At 40.8% G+C, this 16,247-nt stretch overlaps 1 protein-coding gene and 1 long non-coding RNA gene across 2 annotated transcripts in view; both read left to right on the top strand.

Moving 5' to 3' along the window:
- The window catches only part of LOC124274867 (serine/threonine-protein phosphatase 6 regulatory ankyrin repeat subunit A-like), a 32,889-nt gene extending 29,134 nt beyond the window's left edge, over positions 1-3,755 (top strand). Inside the window, exons 6-7 of the mRNA XM_046710239.1 lie at positions 1,525-3,024; positions 3,079-3,755. Coding sequence (XP_046566195.1) covers positions 1,525-3,024; positions 3,079-3,755 — 2,177 coding nt within the window. The remainder of the gene's footprint in view (positions 1-1,524; positions 3,025-3,078) is intronic.
- Positions 3,756-9,225: 5,470 nt separating this feature from the next.
- Positions 9,226-12,183, top strand: LOC124274833. The gene is made up of 3 exons (XR_006898052.1): positions 9,226-9,853; positions 10,262-10,264; positions 12,172-12,183. It is a non-coding gene; the product is annotated as an uncharacterized LOC124274833 (long non-coding RNA).
- Positions 12,184-16,247: the final 4,064 nt, after the last annotated feature.

The raw sequence follows: 16,247 nt of genomic DNA, 5'->3' as shown, positions 1-16,247 counted from the left end.
ATGTACAAATGCAAAACAGGAAAGGCCAAACACCTTTCCACTGTGCAGCACGGAAGAAGTGTATGGAGTGTGTTAAGCTGTTGCTTCCATTGTCAGATGTAAATGCCCAGGATGTTGATGGTAATACACCTTTACATTGTGTTTTCCATGATGTATTCAGCAGTGAGTTTGACTGTTTTGATGAATGCCTCTTTCATGAAATGCTACAAGCACTGCTGGAGAATGGAGCTGATTTCAAAATCAAGAACAAGAAAGGTGAAACACCTCTCCACTATGCAGCATGGGCCGGATCTATGGAATGTGTTGACCTGTTGGTTCCATTGTCAGATGTAAATGCCCAGGATAGTGATGGTGATACACCTTTACACTACTGTTTCTCGTTTAATGAACCCAACTGTCATGAAGTGCTACAAGCACTGCTTGAGAAGGGAGCTGATTTCAAAATCAAGAACAAGAAAGATGAAACACCTCTCCACTATGCAGCATGGAAGAAGTGTATTGAGGGTGTTAAGCTGTTGGTTCCATTGTTGAATGTAAATGTCCAGGATGGCGATGGTAATACACCTTTACATTGTGTTTTCCATGATGCATTCATCTGTGAGTTTGGCTGTTTTGATGAATGCCACTCTCATAAAGTGCTACAAGCACTGCTGGAGAATGGAGCTGATGCAGGAATCAAGAACAAGAAAGATGAAACACCTCTCCACTGTGCAGCATGGGAGAAGTGTATTGAGGGTGTTAAGCTGTTGCTTCCATTGTCAGATGTAAATGCCCAGGATGTTGATGGTAATACACCTTTACATTGTGTTTGCCATTATGCATTCAGCAGTGAGTTTCGCTGTTTTCAATCTCATAAAGCGCTACAAGCACTGCTGGAGAATGGAGCTGATGCAGGAATCAAGAACAAGAAAGGTGAAACACCTCTCCAACGTGCAGCACGGAACAAGTGTATGGAGTGTGTTGAGTCATTGCTTCCAGACTCAGATGTAAATGCCCAGGATGTTGATGGTAATACAGCTTTACACTTCAGTTCCTTTTCTGATGAACCCCACAGTCATGAAGTGATACAAGCACTGCTGAAGGAGTGAGCTAATGTACAAATGCAAAACAGGAAAGGCCAAACACCTTTCCACTGTGAAGCACGGAAGAAGTGTATGGAGTGTGTTAAGCTGTTGCTTCCATTGTCAGATGTAAATGCCCAGGATGTTGATGGTAATACACCTTTACATTGTGTTTTCCATGATCCATTCAGCAGTGAGTTTGACTGTTTTGATGAATACCTCTTTCATGAAGTGCTACAAGCACTGCTGGAGAATGGAGCTGATGCAGGAATAAAAAACAAGAAAGGTGAAACACCTCTCCACTATGCAGCACGGAACAAGTGTATGAAGTGTGTTAAGTAATTGCTTCCAGACTCAGATGTAAATGCCCAGGATGTTGATGGTAATACACCTTTACTTTGCAATTTCTTGTCTGCTAAACGCCACTCTCATAAAGTGCTACAAGCACTGCTGAAGAAGTGAGCTGATGTCAGAATCAAGAACAAGAAAGGTGAAACACCTCTACACTGTGCAGCACGGAAGAAGTGTATGGAGTGTGTTGAGTTGTTGCTTCCATTGTTAAGTGTAAATGCCCAGGATGGCGATGGTAATACACCTTTACTTTGCAATTTCTTGTCTGCTAAACCCCACTCTCATAAAGTGCTACAAGCACTGCTGAAGAATGGAGCTGATGCAGGAATCAAGAACAAGAAAGGTGAAACACCTCTCCACTGTGCAGCACGGGAGAAGTGTATGGAATGTGTTGAGTCATTGCTTCCAGACTCAGATGTAAATGCCCAGGATGTTGATGGAAATACACCTTTACTTTGCAATTTCTTGTCTGCTAAACGCCACTCTCATAAAGTGATACAAGCACTGCTGAAGAAGGGAGCTGATGTCAGAATCAAGAGCAAGAAAGGTGAAACACCTCTACACTGTGTAGCACGGAAGAAGTGTATGGAGTGTGTTGAGTTGTTGGTTCGATTGTCAGATGTAAATGCCCAGGATAGTGATGGTGATACACCTTTACTTTGCAATTTCTTGTCTGCTAAACCCCACTCTTATAAAGTGCTACAAGCACTGCTGGAGAAGGGAGCTGATGTCAGAATCAAGAACAAGAAAGGTCAAACACCTCTCCACTGTGCAGCACGGAACAAGTGTATGGAGTGTGTTGAGTTGTTGGTTCGATTGTCAGATGTAAATGCCCAGGATAGTGATGGTGATACACCTTTACTTTGCAATTTCTTGTCTGCTAAACCCCACTCTCATAAAGTGCTACAAGCACTGCTGGAGAAGGGAGCTGATGTCAGAATCAAGAACAAGAAAGGTCAAACACCTCTCCACTGTGCAGCACGGAACAAGTGTATGGAGTGTGTTGAGTTGTTGGTTCCATTGTCAGATGTAAATGCCCAGGATAGTGATGGTGATACACCTTTACTTTGCAATTTCTTGTCTGCTAAACCCCACTCTCATAAAGTGCTACAAGCACTGCTGGAGAAGGGAGCTGATGTCAGAATCAAGAACAAGAAAGGTCAAACACCTCTCCACTGTGCAGCACGGAACAAGTGTATGGAGTGTGTTGAGTTGTTGGTTCGATTGTCAGATGTAAATGCCCAGGATAGTGATGGTGATACACCTTTACTTTGCAATTTCTTGTCTGCTAAACCCCACTCTCATAAAGTGCTACAAGCACTGCTGGAGAATGGTGCTGATGCAGGAATCAAGAACAAGAAAGATGAAACGCCTCTCCACTGTGCAGCACGGGAGAAGTGTATTGAGGGTGTTAAGCTGTTGGTTCCATTGTTGAGTGTAAATGTCCAGGATGGCGATGGTAATACACCTTTACTTTGTGTTTTCCATGATCCATTCAGCAGTGAGTTTGACTGTTTTGATGAATGCCTCTTTCATGAAGTGCTACAAGCACTGCTGAAGGAGGGAGCTGATGTACAAATGCAAAACAGGAAAGGCCAAACACCTCTCCACTGTGCAGCACGGAAGAAGTGTATGGAGTGTGTTAAGCTGTTGCTTCCATTGTCAGATGTAAATGCCCAGGATGTTGATGGTAATACACCTTTTCATTGTGTTTTCCATGATCCATTCAACAGTGAGTTTGACTGTTTTGATGAATGCCTCTTTCATGAAGTGCTACAAGCACTGCTGAAGAACGTAGATGCTCCAGGAATAAAAAACAAGAAAGGTGAAACACCTCTCCACTATGCAGCACGGGCCGGATATATGGAATGTGTTGAGCTGTTGGTTCCATTATCAGATGTAAATGCCCAGATAGTGATGGTGATACACCTTTACACTACTGTTTCTTGTCTAATGAACCCAACTGTCATGAAGTGCTACAAGCACTGCTGGAGAAGGGAGCTCAAAATCAAGAACAAGAAAGGTGAAACACCTCTCCACTGTGCAGCACGGGAGAAGTGTATTGAGGGTGTTAAGCTGTTGGTTCCATTGTTGAGTGTAAATGTCCAGGATGGCGATGGTAATACACCTTTACATTGTGTTTTCCATGATCCATTCAGCAGTGAGTTTGGCTGTTTTGATGAATGCCACTCTCATAAAGTGCTACAAGCACTGCTGGAGAATGGAGCTGATTTCAAAATCAAGAACAAGATAGGTGAAACACCTCTCCACTGTGCAGCACGGAAGAAGTGTATTGAGTGTGTTGAGTTGTTGCTCCAAGTCAGATGTAAATGCCCAGGATAGTATTGGTAATACAGCTTTACATTACAGTTTCTTGTCAAAGAAACCCCACACTCATGAAGTGATACAAGCACTGCTGGAGAAGAGAGCCGATGTATGTATCAAGTGTGCTCTCCAGTGTGCAGCAACAAACCAGTGTATTGAGTGTGTTAAATTGTCAATCTCAATGGCAGCTTAAATGTCCAGGATGGTAATGTTAATACAGCTTTTCACTTAGTGTAAAAAATGGTGCTGTCAGTGTAAATACCAAGGATAGCGATGGTGATGCAGATTCTTTTCAAATGGACCCAAATCTCCTGATGTAATACAAGCACTGCTGGAGAAGGCGGTTGATGCAGGAATCAAGAACAGGAAAGGCCAAACACCTCTCCACTGTGCAGCATGGAACCAGTGTATGGAGTGAGTTGAACTTTTGTTCCTGGTGTCAGATGTAAATGCCCAGGATAATGATGGTGATACAGCTTTACACTGTAGTTCCTTGTTATATAGACCCCACTGTCACAGAGTTATACAAGCACTGCTTGTAAAGGAGGTTAATTTAACAATCTTGAACGGAAAAGGTCAAACACCTCTCCAATGTACATGTAGACGACAGTGTAGAAAATCTTGACACAGCAGTGTTTTTGTCAGATCTACTTCTTCTATCAGCTGCCGCTGAGTAATAACGGAGCTGATAAATGCTTAGGATAGTAATGGTAGAACAGCTTAACACCGTAGTTTGCCGTCTGATTAACCCCACTCTCAGGATGTAATACAAGCACTGTTGAAGAACTGATCTGATGTGAGATTCGAGAATAAGAAAGCTCAAATACTCCTTCAGCATGCTGCATGTCGAATGTAGGGTGATGGTGGTACAGCTTAGACCAGGGATTTACAGCACCCGAATTCCTACGTCCTATTGGCATAAAAATTAACAATGGATGCAACAATATTATTAGCCTGTCCACAAGGACTTAGAAAAAGTCCTAATACTTTTTGTAAACATTTCGATCAAGTAACAATAAGTTATCACTGAGTCTGCTACTAGCCGGGTATCATTTGCAATTTAATTGCTGTAACAATGTGATGATCATGATACACAATACAATACAGTAACTAAATTACAACAATACTACAACATAGAATTAATAATAATATTCAAGTGTCTGGGACCCCCATTTTGTAGTCCAGCACCCTTGAAAATTAGGAGTATGAGTCCCATGGACCCTCAAATGTAGGACTCAAGGTAAATCCCTGTTTTGACTGAACTACCTTGTCTGGTGATGACTGCTGTCATGGAGTTATTCTAGCACTGCTGGAGAAGGGAGCTGATGTGAGATTTAAGGATAAGAAAGCTGAAATACCTCTCCAGCATGTTGCATGGAACCAGTGTTCTAGTGTCGGATGTTAAGTGATGGTAATACAGCTTTAGACTGAACTACCTTGTCTGGTGATGGCTGCTGTCATGGAGTTATACTAGCACTGCTGGAGAAGGGACCTGATTCAAGAACATGAAAGGTGCAAATGCCCAGGATAGTGATAGTGACACTTAAGTTTCTCATCTGATGATGACTAATCAAGTCATGAAGTAAAACTGTTGCAACTAAACTTGAGATGGGAGTTGTGTAATAATCAAGAACCAGAAGTATGTAGAGCTGCTGCTTTGCTATGAGGACCTTTGCTATGAGCTACATTTTTCCCATTCCTGTATCAACATATACTCGGTTTTGACCACCAAATTCTCTGGTTTGACCATTATATGCCATGTAACCCACCATATACCCAGTCTGAACCACCATATTCGCTGCATAAACCATCATATTCCTTGTCCGAATCATCATGTCCCATGTCTGTAACCCACCATATTCCTGCATAAACCATCATATTCCTTGTCCAAATCATCATATCCCATGTAACCCACCATATCTCCTGTCTGAACCACCATATTCCTTGCATGAACTATCATATCCCTTGTCCGAAGCGTTTACCCCATGTGAACAACCATATCCCCTATCTTAAGTGCCATATCCTTGTCTGAACCACCATACCCCCTGTCCAAACCAAATATGCCTGTCTGAACCACCTGTGTCCCTTGCGTTGACCACCCATATACCCTGTCTGCATCACCATAACCCCACCTTATACTACCCATAACCCTTGTGTGGACAAACATGAAGCTGTTAATGAGGATGTTAGGGATTTCATGCTTTTACAAAACCTACATTGATGGCTGGTTAAACATGTCTGATTTTGTGTAGTATGTTTTGATGATTCCATTGACAGTGTGGCTGCCTATGTGGTGTTATGAACTGACTGACGAGTGGAATGTTCGACATGTCACAGTGAACAATAATTAAAAGCTTACTTTATGGTAACCCTGCCTGGCACTGTTGAGAACGTTGTTTTGGCAAATAACTAATACATGTATATAAACTATAGAAGTTTTACTTAAATGAACATGTTGAGATATGATTCTCTTCCAGTCTAAGTGTCTTTTCAGTACTTTGTGAGACCTCCTTGCCCTGCAATACAAGACTGAGTACGCCTAGGTAAACTACCGATCAAAGTTTGTAGGAAATTGTGTGACAGCGTATCCCAATATTTGATCACTTCTTTCTTCATATCCTCAATATTTCTAAGTCCTTTGTGGTTTATTCTCTCCTTCGTTAATCCCCACTCGTTCTCAGTAGGGTTAAGATCTGGGCTGTAGCTGGGCCAGTTAAAGAGCTGAACATTTTAATCCAACAACCACTGTGTTGTGTAGTGTGTAGCCTGCAGTGTGCTGTGGGTCGTTATACTGAAATATCCAAATATCCTACCTCGTGTAAGAATGTCCATCTCTGATTGATTCACGTGACCTTGAACAAATTACCACTGTACAATGTACACTGCCCAAATGGAGTATGAATCTTTGCAAGGGAGAATCATTTATACCCCACCCCATGGAAAAAGGTTGCATCCACAACAGTCAGTGAACCGTGAACCAGTGGTTCGGTTTGACTAGTCAGAGCCATGTTAGTTCAATATATGATTGAATTTTACTTTGTTTTAATGTTATATTTACATGATGTGAGATTTAAACATTAGGTAAGATAAATTCATTGTAGCATTATCATTCGGGGTATACAGGGTTTTATGTGTCCCTCGTTAGGTTTTAGCCTGATCATTTAAGATGTCAACATATCGTTCCTTTGTCAAATTTCCAGTGAAAACACACACCGGCATCACTGCACGTGATGATATCCCACCCCACATGTGAAATTTCGGGCAATGTTTTGGGCGTTGGTAGATAGGTTTTATGGTATCTTTTGTCCAAATTTTTAAACAGTTCGGAAAAAGCCAGACAGAACTTTCATCAGCTTGATTCTCGTGAGCCCTGCATCAGTTTAAACGGCTTTATTTTTTGTGTGCATCTTTGAATAATATGAGAGAATTCCATGCTTTTTCACCCAGTTAAGTCTTTGTAATTCTAGTCTCAGGATTTCATTATGTACCTCAGGACTTCCTCTATATATTACAAGGGGGTAAGCTCAGTTATTAGAACAGTGAAACAAATGCATGTGATGTACGTGATGTGTTAACTTAGAACAACCTTACATGTTTTCGGTGTTTCATTTAATGCGCATACCCCTTTGTAATACAAACCAAAACCTATGACCTAGGGCCAAGATCTGTTTGGAAATTAAAAAAAAAAAAGTCACAAAATGTCATTATGAGATACAGATGAGATGAGTAGCTCAGAGGTTATTTTGTATTTGTTGAGTATTTTTAAATGTTACAAATGGTATTTGTTACTTTGTATGTGTTGTATGTCACCATTTAACTGTGTATGATTTGAATAAAATATCTCTCTGCCAGTTGGTTTGTTTTTTAAGCATAGCACAAGGCAGTCACAAATATGTTTGGGATGCTATTTGGAGTCGAGCTGGAGTACTTTTGACCAATCTTCAAATCCATGTATGTCATTGTACCATGAACCATAAAACGTTTTGTAATGTACAAAATCTGTCCCTTTTCAATATTTTGAGACTGACAACATTCTATTCAGGCTTTCAATCTTACATTATTTTATTTCTAATTTTTTTTCTCATCATACTGTACATTATATGAGTATGTTTGGTGTAAATGTTCGTCCAAATTATTTCATTCTCTATGTGAACAGGGCTTGCCCATCTGTAAACCTACTCCCGTTCTTGTAGTCTCAGATTAGCTGCCCTTGATTACCATTTGCTCATTTGATTGGCTGCGACTTACCAGCCAAAATGATAACATGGCACAAACAGTCAGTGCTGAATACACCCTTGAAGGTCCGGGTTAGAATTGGTCTTCAGTAATCCATGCTTGTCGTAAGAGGTGACTAACGGGATCGGATGGTCAGGCTTGCTGACTTGGTTGACACATGTCATCGGTTCCCAATTGCGCAGATTGATGATCATGCTGTTGATCACTGGATTGTCTGGTCCCAGACTCGATTATTTACAGACTGCCACCATATATCTGGAATATTGCTGAATACGGTGTAAATCTAAACTCACTCAATGCTGAATAACTGACAGAAACGTATTTGATGGAAAGGATGTCTTCATATCAGTTATAACTGGCAGCTTTGTTTTTTAGGTAATACAAGTTACCGCCCTTGCAATTACGTAATTACATTGTATATAATCGGTCAGAGGTTTATTTAGAGGTTCTTAGGAAGTCATTTTCGATGAATAAACACCAGCAAATATTTGACTCCAGCTGATTTTCTTTCATGTAGATGAAAACAACACAAGCATGTTCTCTCCTGAAGTTTAAAATTTGACACTTTGTTCTCATGTTAAACATTCTTACCATATGTATTTGGCCATGACAAAGTCCAAAATGTGAACCTTGGAAAGACATTGAACAGTTTCAGAGATTTGATCAGAACTGATCCTTTAAACTGGCAGGCGAAAGTGCTTTTGTATGGGGACGTCGGTGTAGCCTAGAGGTTAATGCGTTCGCTCATCATCCCAAAGACCCGGATTCGATCCCCATATAGGTACAATGTGTGAAGCCCATTTGTTGTGTCCCCGGCAGTGATGTTGCTGTAATATTTCTAAAAGTAAAGTAAAACCATACTCACTCACTTTTGCTTTTGTATGTAGCAATATATTCAGCTGTCACACACTGTATCTTAACTGTAAGTACAAAATATGTTTTTAATCCTATTCAAGGCTTGAAAGCTGTCAAAAATGTATTGATTGGGTCATATGTCCAGAGAAATCTCTTATGGAAAACCTACCTGGAACATAGCTTCTATATAACCAAAGGAACCACACGAGTGTTAATCCAGAGGATTTCACTGGAAAGGTGCTGTTCAGACTAACATGCTTTCCCTTTATGCCTCTAAGACATATCTCAGGAGTTTACCATAACCCAGGTTATAGGGATGGTGCTGTCTTACTAACCTCCTTGGGAAAATATCTTTGGGATTCAAACTAAATCCCTGTTGACATGTAAGGGACACAACTCTGTGGAGCTTAAGTGGTAACTTTGACCACTGACCCACCCAAACCTTCTCAGACAAAACACCACCAAAACTGAATATGATGATTTATTTTCTTTTTCAATGATCACATTAAAGTTGCAGAAAAAGTGAAAGAACTAAACAGAGGAAGTGTTCTTACTTAACAATTATGAATCCTACAGTTAAAACCCCAAATAACCACATTTTATACATAAATTTGGCAACGCAATTCACCAATCTCCTAATGTCCAAGCATAGAAGTCACGTAGCTACAGAGTTATACAAACAGAAGCAGAGGCTAAGTCAGTAAGCTATAACATATAAAACACTGTCTTTAATGACATAAGTAATGCGATGTTCCATTGTCCAATATTCTGGGACTAAGATCTACACCAAATGCTAACTCATCTAGAGTTATTCCAGTCAGAAAATGGGACAATGGTAACTCCACAAAAATTACAATCAAACAGTCCACATAAATAAAGTAAAGGTGTATCACAAGCTGTGAATGAATGATGTAAGATGCATGTATCTGTACAAGTCGGCGATGTTGTTTGTTCAGATGGCCAGGCCGAAGACGCTGACGATGCAGTACATCATCTTGTTCTCCCACCTAACTGTGCAGCTACCTGTGAACAATTCAACAAAACAATTACACCAGAAGCCACAGAACGTCATTCAACATCATAAGTTATGTTGTATTGTAAAGGGCAAGTGAACATTCAGGGTCTATCTAGAGTACTCTATAAACTTAGCATTTCTAAAAAATGTTACCTGTCATTAGCCTAGTGGTTAAAGCGTTCACTCGACATGCCGAAAACCCAGGTTCGATTCACCACATGGGCACAACGTGTGAAGCCTATTTCTGGTGTCCCCACCATGATATTGCTGGAACTTTACCAACTGCGGCTTAAAACCAGACTCATTCACTCATCACTGGATATTTCTGTTACACGAGATAATAGGAAATGCACATTACATGTTTGCAATTTAGTTTCATCTGGTGGTCTCAGATGTTAAACTGTTATGTATCAAGCAGTCAGTAATGCCCATTACATTATTTCTGCTCGGAATGTTCTGACGTGATACAGAGAAAGGTGTTGATCCTTTGGTGACAACTGACTGGATCTGCCTCAAAGAATGTCAGAGGCGGTGGGGTAGGCAAGTGTTTTGCTGGTCGCACCGTAGACCTGGGTTCGATTCCCCACACGGGTACAATGTGTGAAGCTCATTTCTGATGTCACCAATGATATTGTTGGAATATAGCTAAACGCGTTGTGAAGAAAGCACAACGGAAGTTGTTCAAATAATTAATAAGGAATGAGTTTGGTTTGATGCAACTGTAGCATGTTTCCTTAAAATGTGAAGAAAGCCCAAGGTGATGCACAAGTATGGCCCCGATAATCCCATCAGCATGATCAGGATGAACCGGGATTCAAACCCACAATCATGGGTTTATGGCATGATCAAAGGATGCAACACTGCAAGTCTACCTGCATCGTCTTCCCCATTCATGCCTTCCAATTGTTACTGAATTAATGCAGTATCTATTTCACCAATCTGAATTGTATTTTTTTCCGGATGTTTATCAAGAAAATTAGTGATATGCAGGAAAATGGCTTCTTGGATACAATCCTAATTAGCAATAATGTTCAACTAATGAGTGAAGCACACTCTCCAATTTATTTGACCTGTTATATAAGATCAATATTAGCAACACCTATCAGATTTGTTCCTGTAGTAAACCATACTGAAATGATGCCGGTTAGAATTGGTCTTGTCCCCCAAGTTTGTCGTAAGAGGCGACTAAAAGGATCGGGTTATCAGACTAGCTGACATGGTTGACATATGTCATTGTATCCCAGTTGCGCAGATAGATGTTCATGCTGTTGATCACTGGATTGTCTGGTCCAGACTCGATTATTTACAGACCGTCACCATATAGCTGGAATATTGCTGAGTGCAGTGTAAAACTAAACTCACTCATTCTATTCACACACATATATCCCTTACTCTTCTGCCGTCTCTCGTCCTTCTACCACAACTGCAACTATCTCATGTCAAACCGATCTTACATGGGTCAAATCTTCTCAACCTGTCTCAATCCCTTCATCTGACAAACCAAACGTCAAAACTTCTGTATCACAAACACCAGAACCAATGCCAAAGCCAGAAACGGAAACTGCGAAAAGAAACCTCCAAAATACAGAGACTAAAGCAGCTTGTGCAGCTGAGCAACTGCCAAACTGCCAAAACCAAAGGCCACCTCTCGTTCAGAGATCCCCGTCGATGTCCATAACTCCTTTAGTCCTCTGGATATGGAGGTCACTCCATCTCCACCTGGCACCAATAGGAGTACTTCAAATGCTTCCTCGCGTTCACGTGACATGTCACCAGTGGAAGCACCGTGAATCCACAAAACATGATTCAATGGAATTGCAGAATTGCACATCCCGGTGTTAAAGCTACAGGAGGCACTGCTATCCTGGTGAGACAAGGCATCCTCCATAGCCCTGTTCCACTTAACACCAATTAACCTACAATCTGTTGCTGTCCGCATGACTTTGAACATTGGATTTGCACTCTGTTTACTCTATCTTCCATCTTCCTCAACTATCCGCCTTTCAGATCTTCAGAACTTGTATGATCAACTCCCGAAACCCTGCATAATCATGGGCGACTTGAACGGCTACAACCCCCAATGGGGGAGTACCGATATAAACAACAAGGGAAAGGTCCTTGAAGATTTTCTCTCCAACAATTATCAGTGCATCTTCAACGATGGATCAAACACTTACCTCCATCCTGCCACTGGAACATACTCTGCACTTGATCTATCACTTACGGATTCTAATCTCTTAAACGAGTTTGAATGGTCGTTCCACGAAGTGACCACTTCCCAACTATTCTTACTCCTATCAATCCCGCGGATGAACCACCTTCAACAAGGTGGAATTTTACTAAGGCCAATTGGCCATTATTCCAAACTCTCTGCTCTGAAAAAACTTATACCGGACAAGTTCAGGAATGTCTTTCAGTGGCATTTAGAAGTCCAAGATATTTTTATGGATTAAACTTCTTTTTAATTTCTCTCACGACGTTTCGAGACCATTCCAGGTCCCTTCATCAGGTGAGCTGGCAGTTAGGACTATGACGTCGTCACTATGACGTCATAACTGAGTTATGACGTCACAACTTCAGGAATGTTCCTGATCCCATGGAACTATTTTCAGACTTCCTAAATGTCATTGGAGACAAATCCATTCCTAAGTCCTCTGCAAACCCGCACATAGGCAAACAATGGTTTGATACAAACTGTAAACAAGCTAGAAAAAATAGGAAGAAGGCGGAAAAATACTTCCGACAACATTCTACTGCATATAACCTGAATGCAGTTAAAATGACAAATGCCAGGGCAAGACGTACCTTTAAACAAACTGAACGCCGGTCTTTGAGGAAATATGTGTCCAAAATCAACTCCCGCACACTCATTTCCAAGGTGTGGAACATGATTCAAAAGATTAAGGGCAAAGGATCAAAATCTGGTGTCCGTCATCTCATGATGGTGTTTCTCTTTTAACAAATAAATTTGCAATTGCAAACAAACTTCTTGGTGAAACTTTGGCAAACCACTCCTCCTCGTCTAATTATAACCCCCAGTTCCAGAAATACCAAACCGAACAAGAAAAGAAATCAGTCAATTTTAACTGTAATAATAGAGAGGATTACAATAAAACTTTTTCCCTCCATGAATTACGTTCTGCCCCGGGGCAGGCTCACGACACTGTGGCAGGAGCTGATGATATTCATTATCAGCTTCTGAAACACCTCCCTGGTTCAAGTTTGGAAACACTACTCAATATATTGGATGATATTTGGACAACCGAAAACTTTCCTCCTTCGTGACACAAGGCCATTATCAACCCTGTAGCAAAGCCTGGCCGGGATCATACCGATCCCTCAAACTACCGTCCTATATCACTAACTAGCTGCGTTTGTAAAACCATGGAGCGCATGGTCAACAATCGATTAATCTGTTACTTGGAGACCAATAACCTCCTTAGTGATCAAATGTGGTTTCTGAAAGAACCGAAGTACCATTGACTATTTGGTACGTCTGGAATCATTTATAAAAATATCTGTTGTCAACAAACATTGTCAAACAACATACTGTATCTATCTTTTTCGACTTAGAAAAAGCATATGATACAACGTGGAAACATGGTATCTTAAAATATTTACATGAATTTGAATTGAGGGGTAGATTACCTCAGTTCATATCTCAGTTTTTAGGACACAGACAATTTCAAGTACGGGTAGATTCCACATTGTCTGATTATTTCCACCAAGATCAGGGCTTCCCTCAAGGCAGCATTCTAGCTGTCACCCTGTTTACCATCAAAATTAACAGCCTCACTAACGTTTTGAACAGTTGTGTTGATCGGTCCCTTTTCATGGATGATTTCAATGTTTCATGTCGTGGTATGAACATGCACGCAATAGAAAGCCATCTCTGCCTTAACAAAATCCAAAGTGGGCCAATGAAAATGACATTAAGTTTTCAAAGTCTAAAACAAATTGTATTCACTTTTGTCGTAAATACAAACCACACAAGGATCCAGACCTATCTTTAGATGGTACTCCCATCAAGGTAGTAGAAGAGGCCAAATTCCTGGGACTCATATTCGACCGTCACTTGACATTCTTACCACACATAAAGTATTTGAAAACAAAGTGCTTGAAGGCTCTGGATTAAAAGCCGTTTCATATACATAGTGGGGAGGGGATCAGACTACCGTCCTTCACTTGTACAGATCTTTGGTTCGCTCTAAACTAGATTACGGCCCCATTGTTTATGGTGGAGCCTGCAAAAGCAATTTATAAAAATTAGATTCTATCCACCACCAAGACACGAGGCTGTACCTGTGAGCCTTTAGGACCTCTCCGGTAGACAGTCTATATGCGGAGGCAAACGAACCGTCCCTTGAACAACGCCGCATTAAACTTCCACTGCAGTATGTTACTAAATTACGTTCAAATGAGTCCAATCCAGAATACAATTGTGTTTTCAACCCTCCCTATGAGTCAACGCCGCACGTCTAGTTTGATTCATATTTTGAAAACACCTCATACACTGAGGCGCTTGAACGATGAGAAACGCCGAATTTTCCTCTACGTGAGAGGAGTTGTGAAACTGGGACCTCCTGGACGGACATCGTTAAAGGCAGTGGATAAAACATAGACTATAGATAACCATTCAACCTTAAAACAGCATAGGAAAGGTGAACTGAATATTCAACAGTGCGAAATGTGTTTCAAAACATGGACTTGCCGTTTAAACAATCGCGCCTTGAAGCAGCAGCCTGTGTCTAGAGTGACTGAACTGTTGACTTTAATGTTCCAGAGTGAATCCTATTGCCCATTCGTATATCACAGCTTTGTATCGAACCGATTAACTTGAATCAATAAATGATATGAATGAATTTGCTTGTTTTGTCGGGTTTTTTTTGTTTTGCATACTTAGAATATAATCCTTATATACCTCGATGATAATATATGTGTAGTCCCTAGACAGACATCGATACACACTTCACAGATCTACGAACCTCACATCCATACCAATACATCTAAAAAGTAATGCCATCATTTAAATTGTGAGTTTAAACGCGTATTTTTACATGGATTTACCTTTACAAGGATGAGTGCATTCCACACAAACGCGACACCCTCCTGTTATCAATGTGTAACTGTTTACAGTTGGATGGTCTGAAAATACCCAGAGTTATGTTGACCTAGACATGTGTGCGGGCGAGTTCATTCATCAGAATTCTATTACTTACGATGTGTTGATAAATACGAACTCCTAGCCACACTCATAGTAATGTTTCATGCCGTGGTTAGAACCGTAATGGATCTATTGAAAGGTGCCATACATTCATGTTCAGATATATGCATAAAATCTACACGCACATACATTCGTTCGTACATGACCGCAATTTCATTCAAATGTATTAAATATACCGATTACATTTAAAAATCACACACACACACACACACACACACACACGCACGCACGCACGCACACACACACACACACACACACACACACACACACAACAACAACAACAACAACAACAGAGAGGTTTAATGAGGGGAATACCCATGACCTCTTTGAAATAACTCCCTTTAAAAATAATAATGTACAACACATCTTCCCTAACCTAACCTAAATACGGTACACTGATCACACAATGTATGAATGGGAAGCTTCACCGGTAGGCGAGGTCGGTATGTTGACATTGTTAGGCCGGTATGTTGACATTGTTATGGCCGGTGGCTTAGTCTATCTGCTACACATTAGCTATGAATAAACCTGCTTCAGCATATATTTCCAATGAAACATGTTCCTCGCGTTTAAAATGTCCATGATAAAATATGTTATCTCTGAGATTAAGGATGAAGATCCTAAACATGAAATACGTTCCTTGCCTCTACATGTCCTATCTATTTATTCTATCTCTTTCCAAACAGCTTGTCTAACTTTCATGGTGCACAACTTGTACACCGTACAGGATGAATTTGATACAGCTAGACGTACATTTTCCCTACATTATCCAACGTATATCACGTTGTAGCATTGGTCAGACATGTATAGAACAATGTGTAAACCGCTGATTAGCGTTGCGTACAATTACCTCTACAAAAAACCAGCAGACGACTGTCCTAAAGCAGACGAATCTTTTTCTTATTCACATCCAACCCGTTGCAGACGGGCGAACCGCTAGCAGACGACGAACACCTGTGTCATCTCATTCACTCCGCTCAATTCAATACCTTCCTTTGTACCCTTTGTTACCACATCTTTAGGGAGTCTTCTTCGGTCCACTGCACATTCAAGTACCTCACTCCATTTTACACTCGCTCATGCTTCATCGTTTTCCATTGAAATTGGGAGGTAACTTGTATTGTTGTCACCATAACCTACAGTTTCCTCTACTGACATCGTCCTCTGCTGGTTGCCGGGT

The sequence above is a fragment of the Haliotis rubra genome, unplaced genomic scaffold, assembly GCF_003918875.1.
Source record: "Haliotis rubra isolate DU_JTF1 unplaced genomic scaffold, ASM391887v1 Scf195, whole genome shotgun sequence".
NCBI lineage: Eukaryota > Metazoa > Mollusca > Gastropoda > Lepetellida > Haliotidae > Haliotis > Haliotis rubra.
The sequence above is the reverse complement of the archived record's forward strand: the minus strand, read 5'-3'. Positions and strand labels throughout refer to the sequence as shown.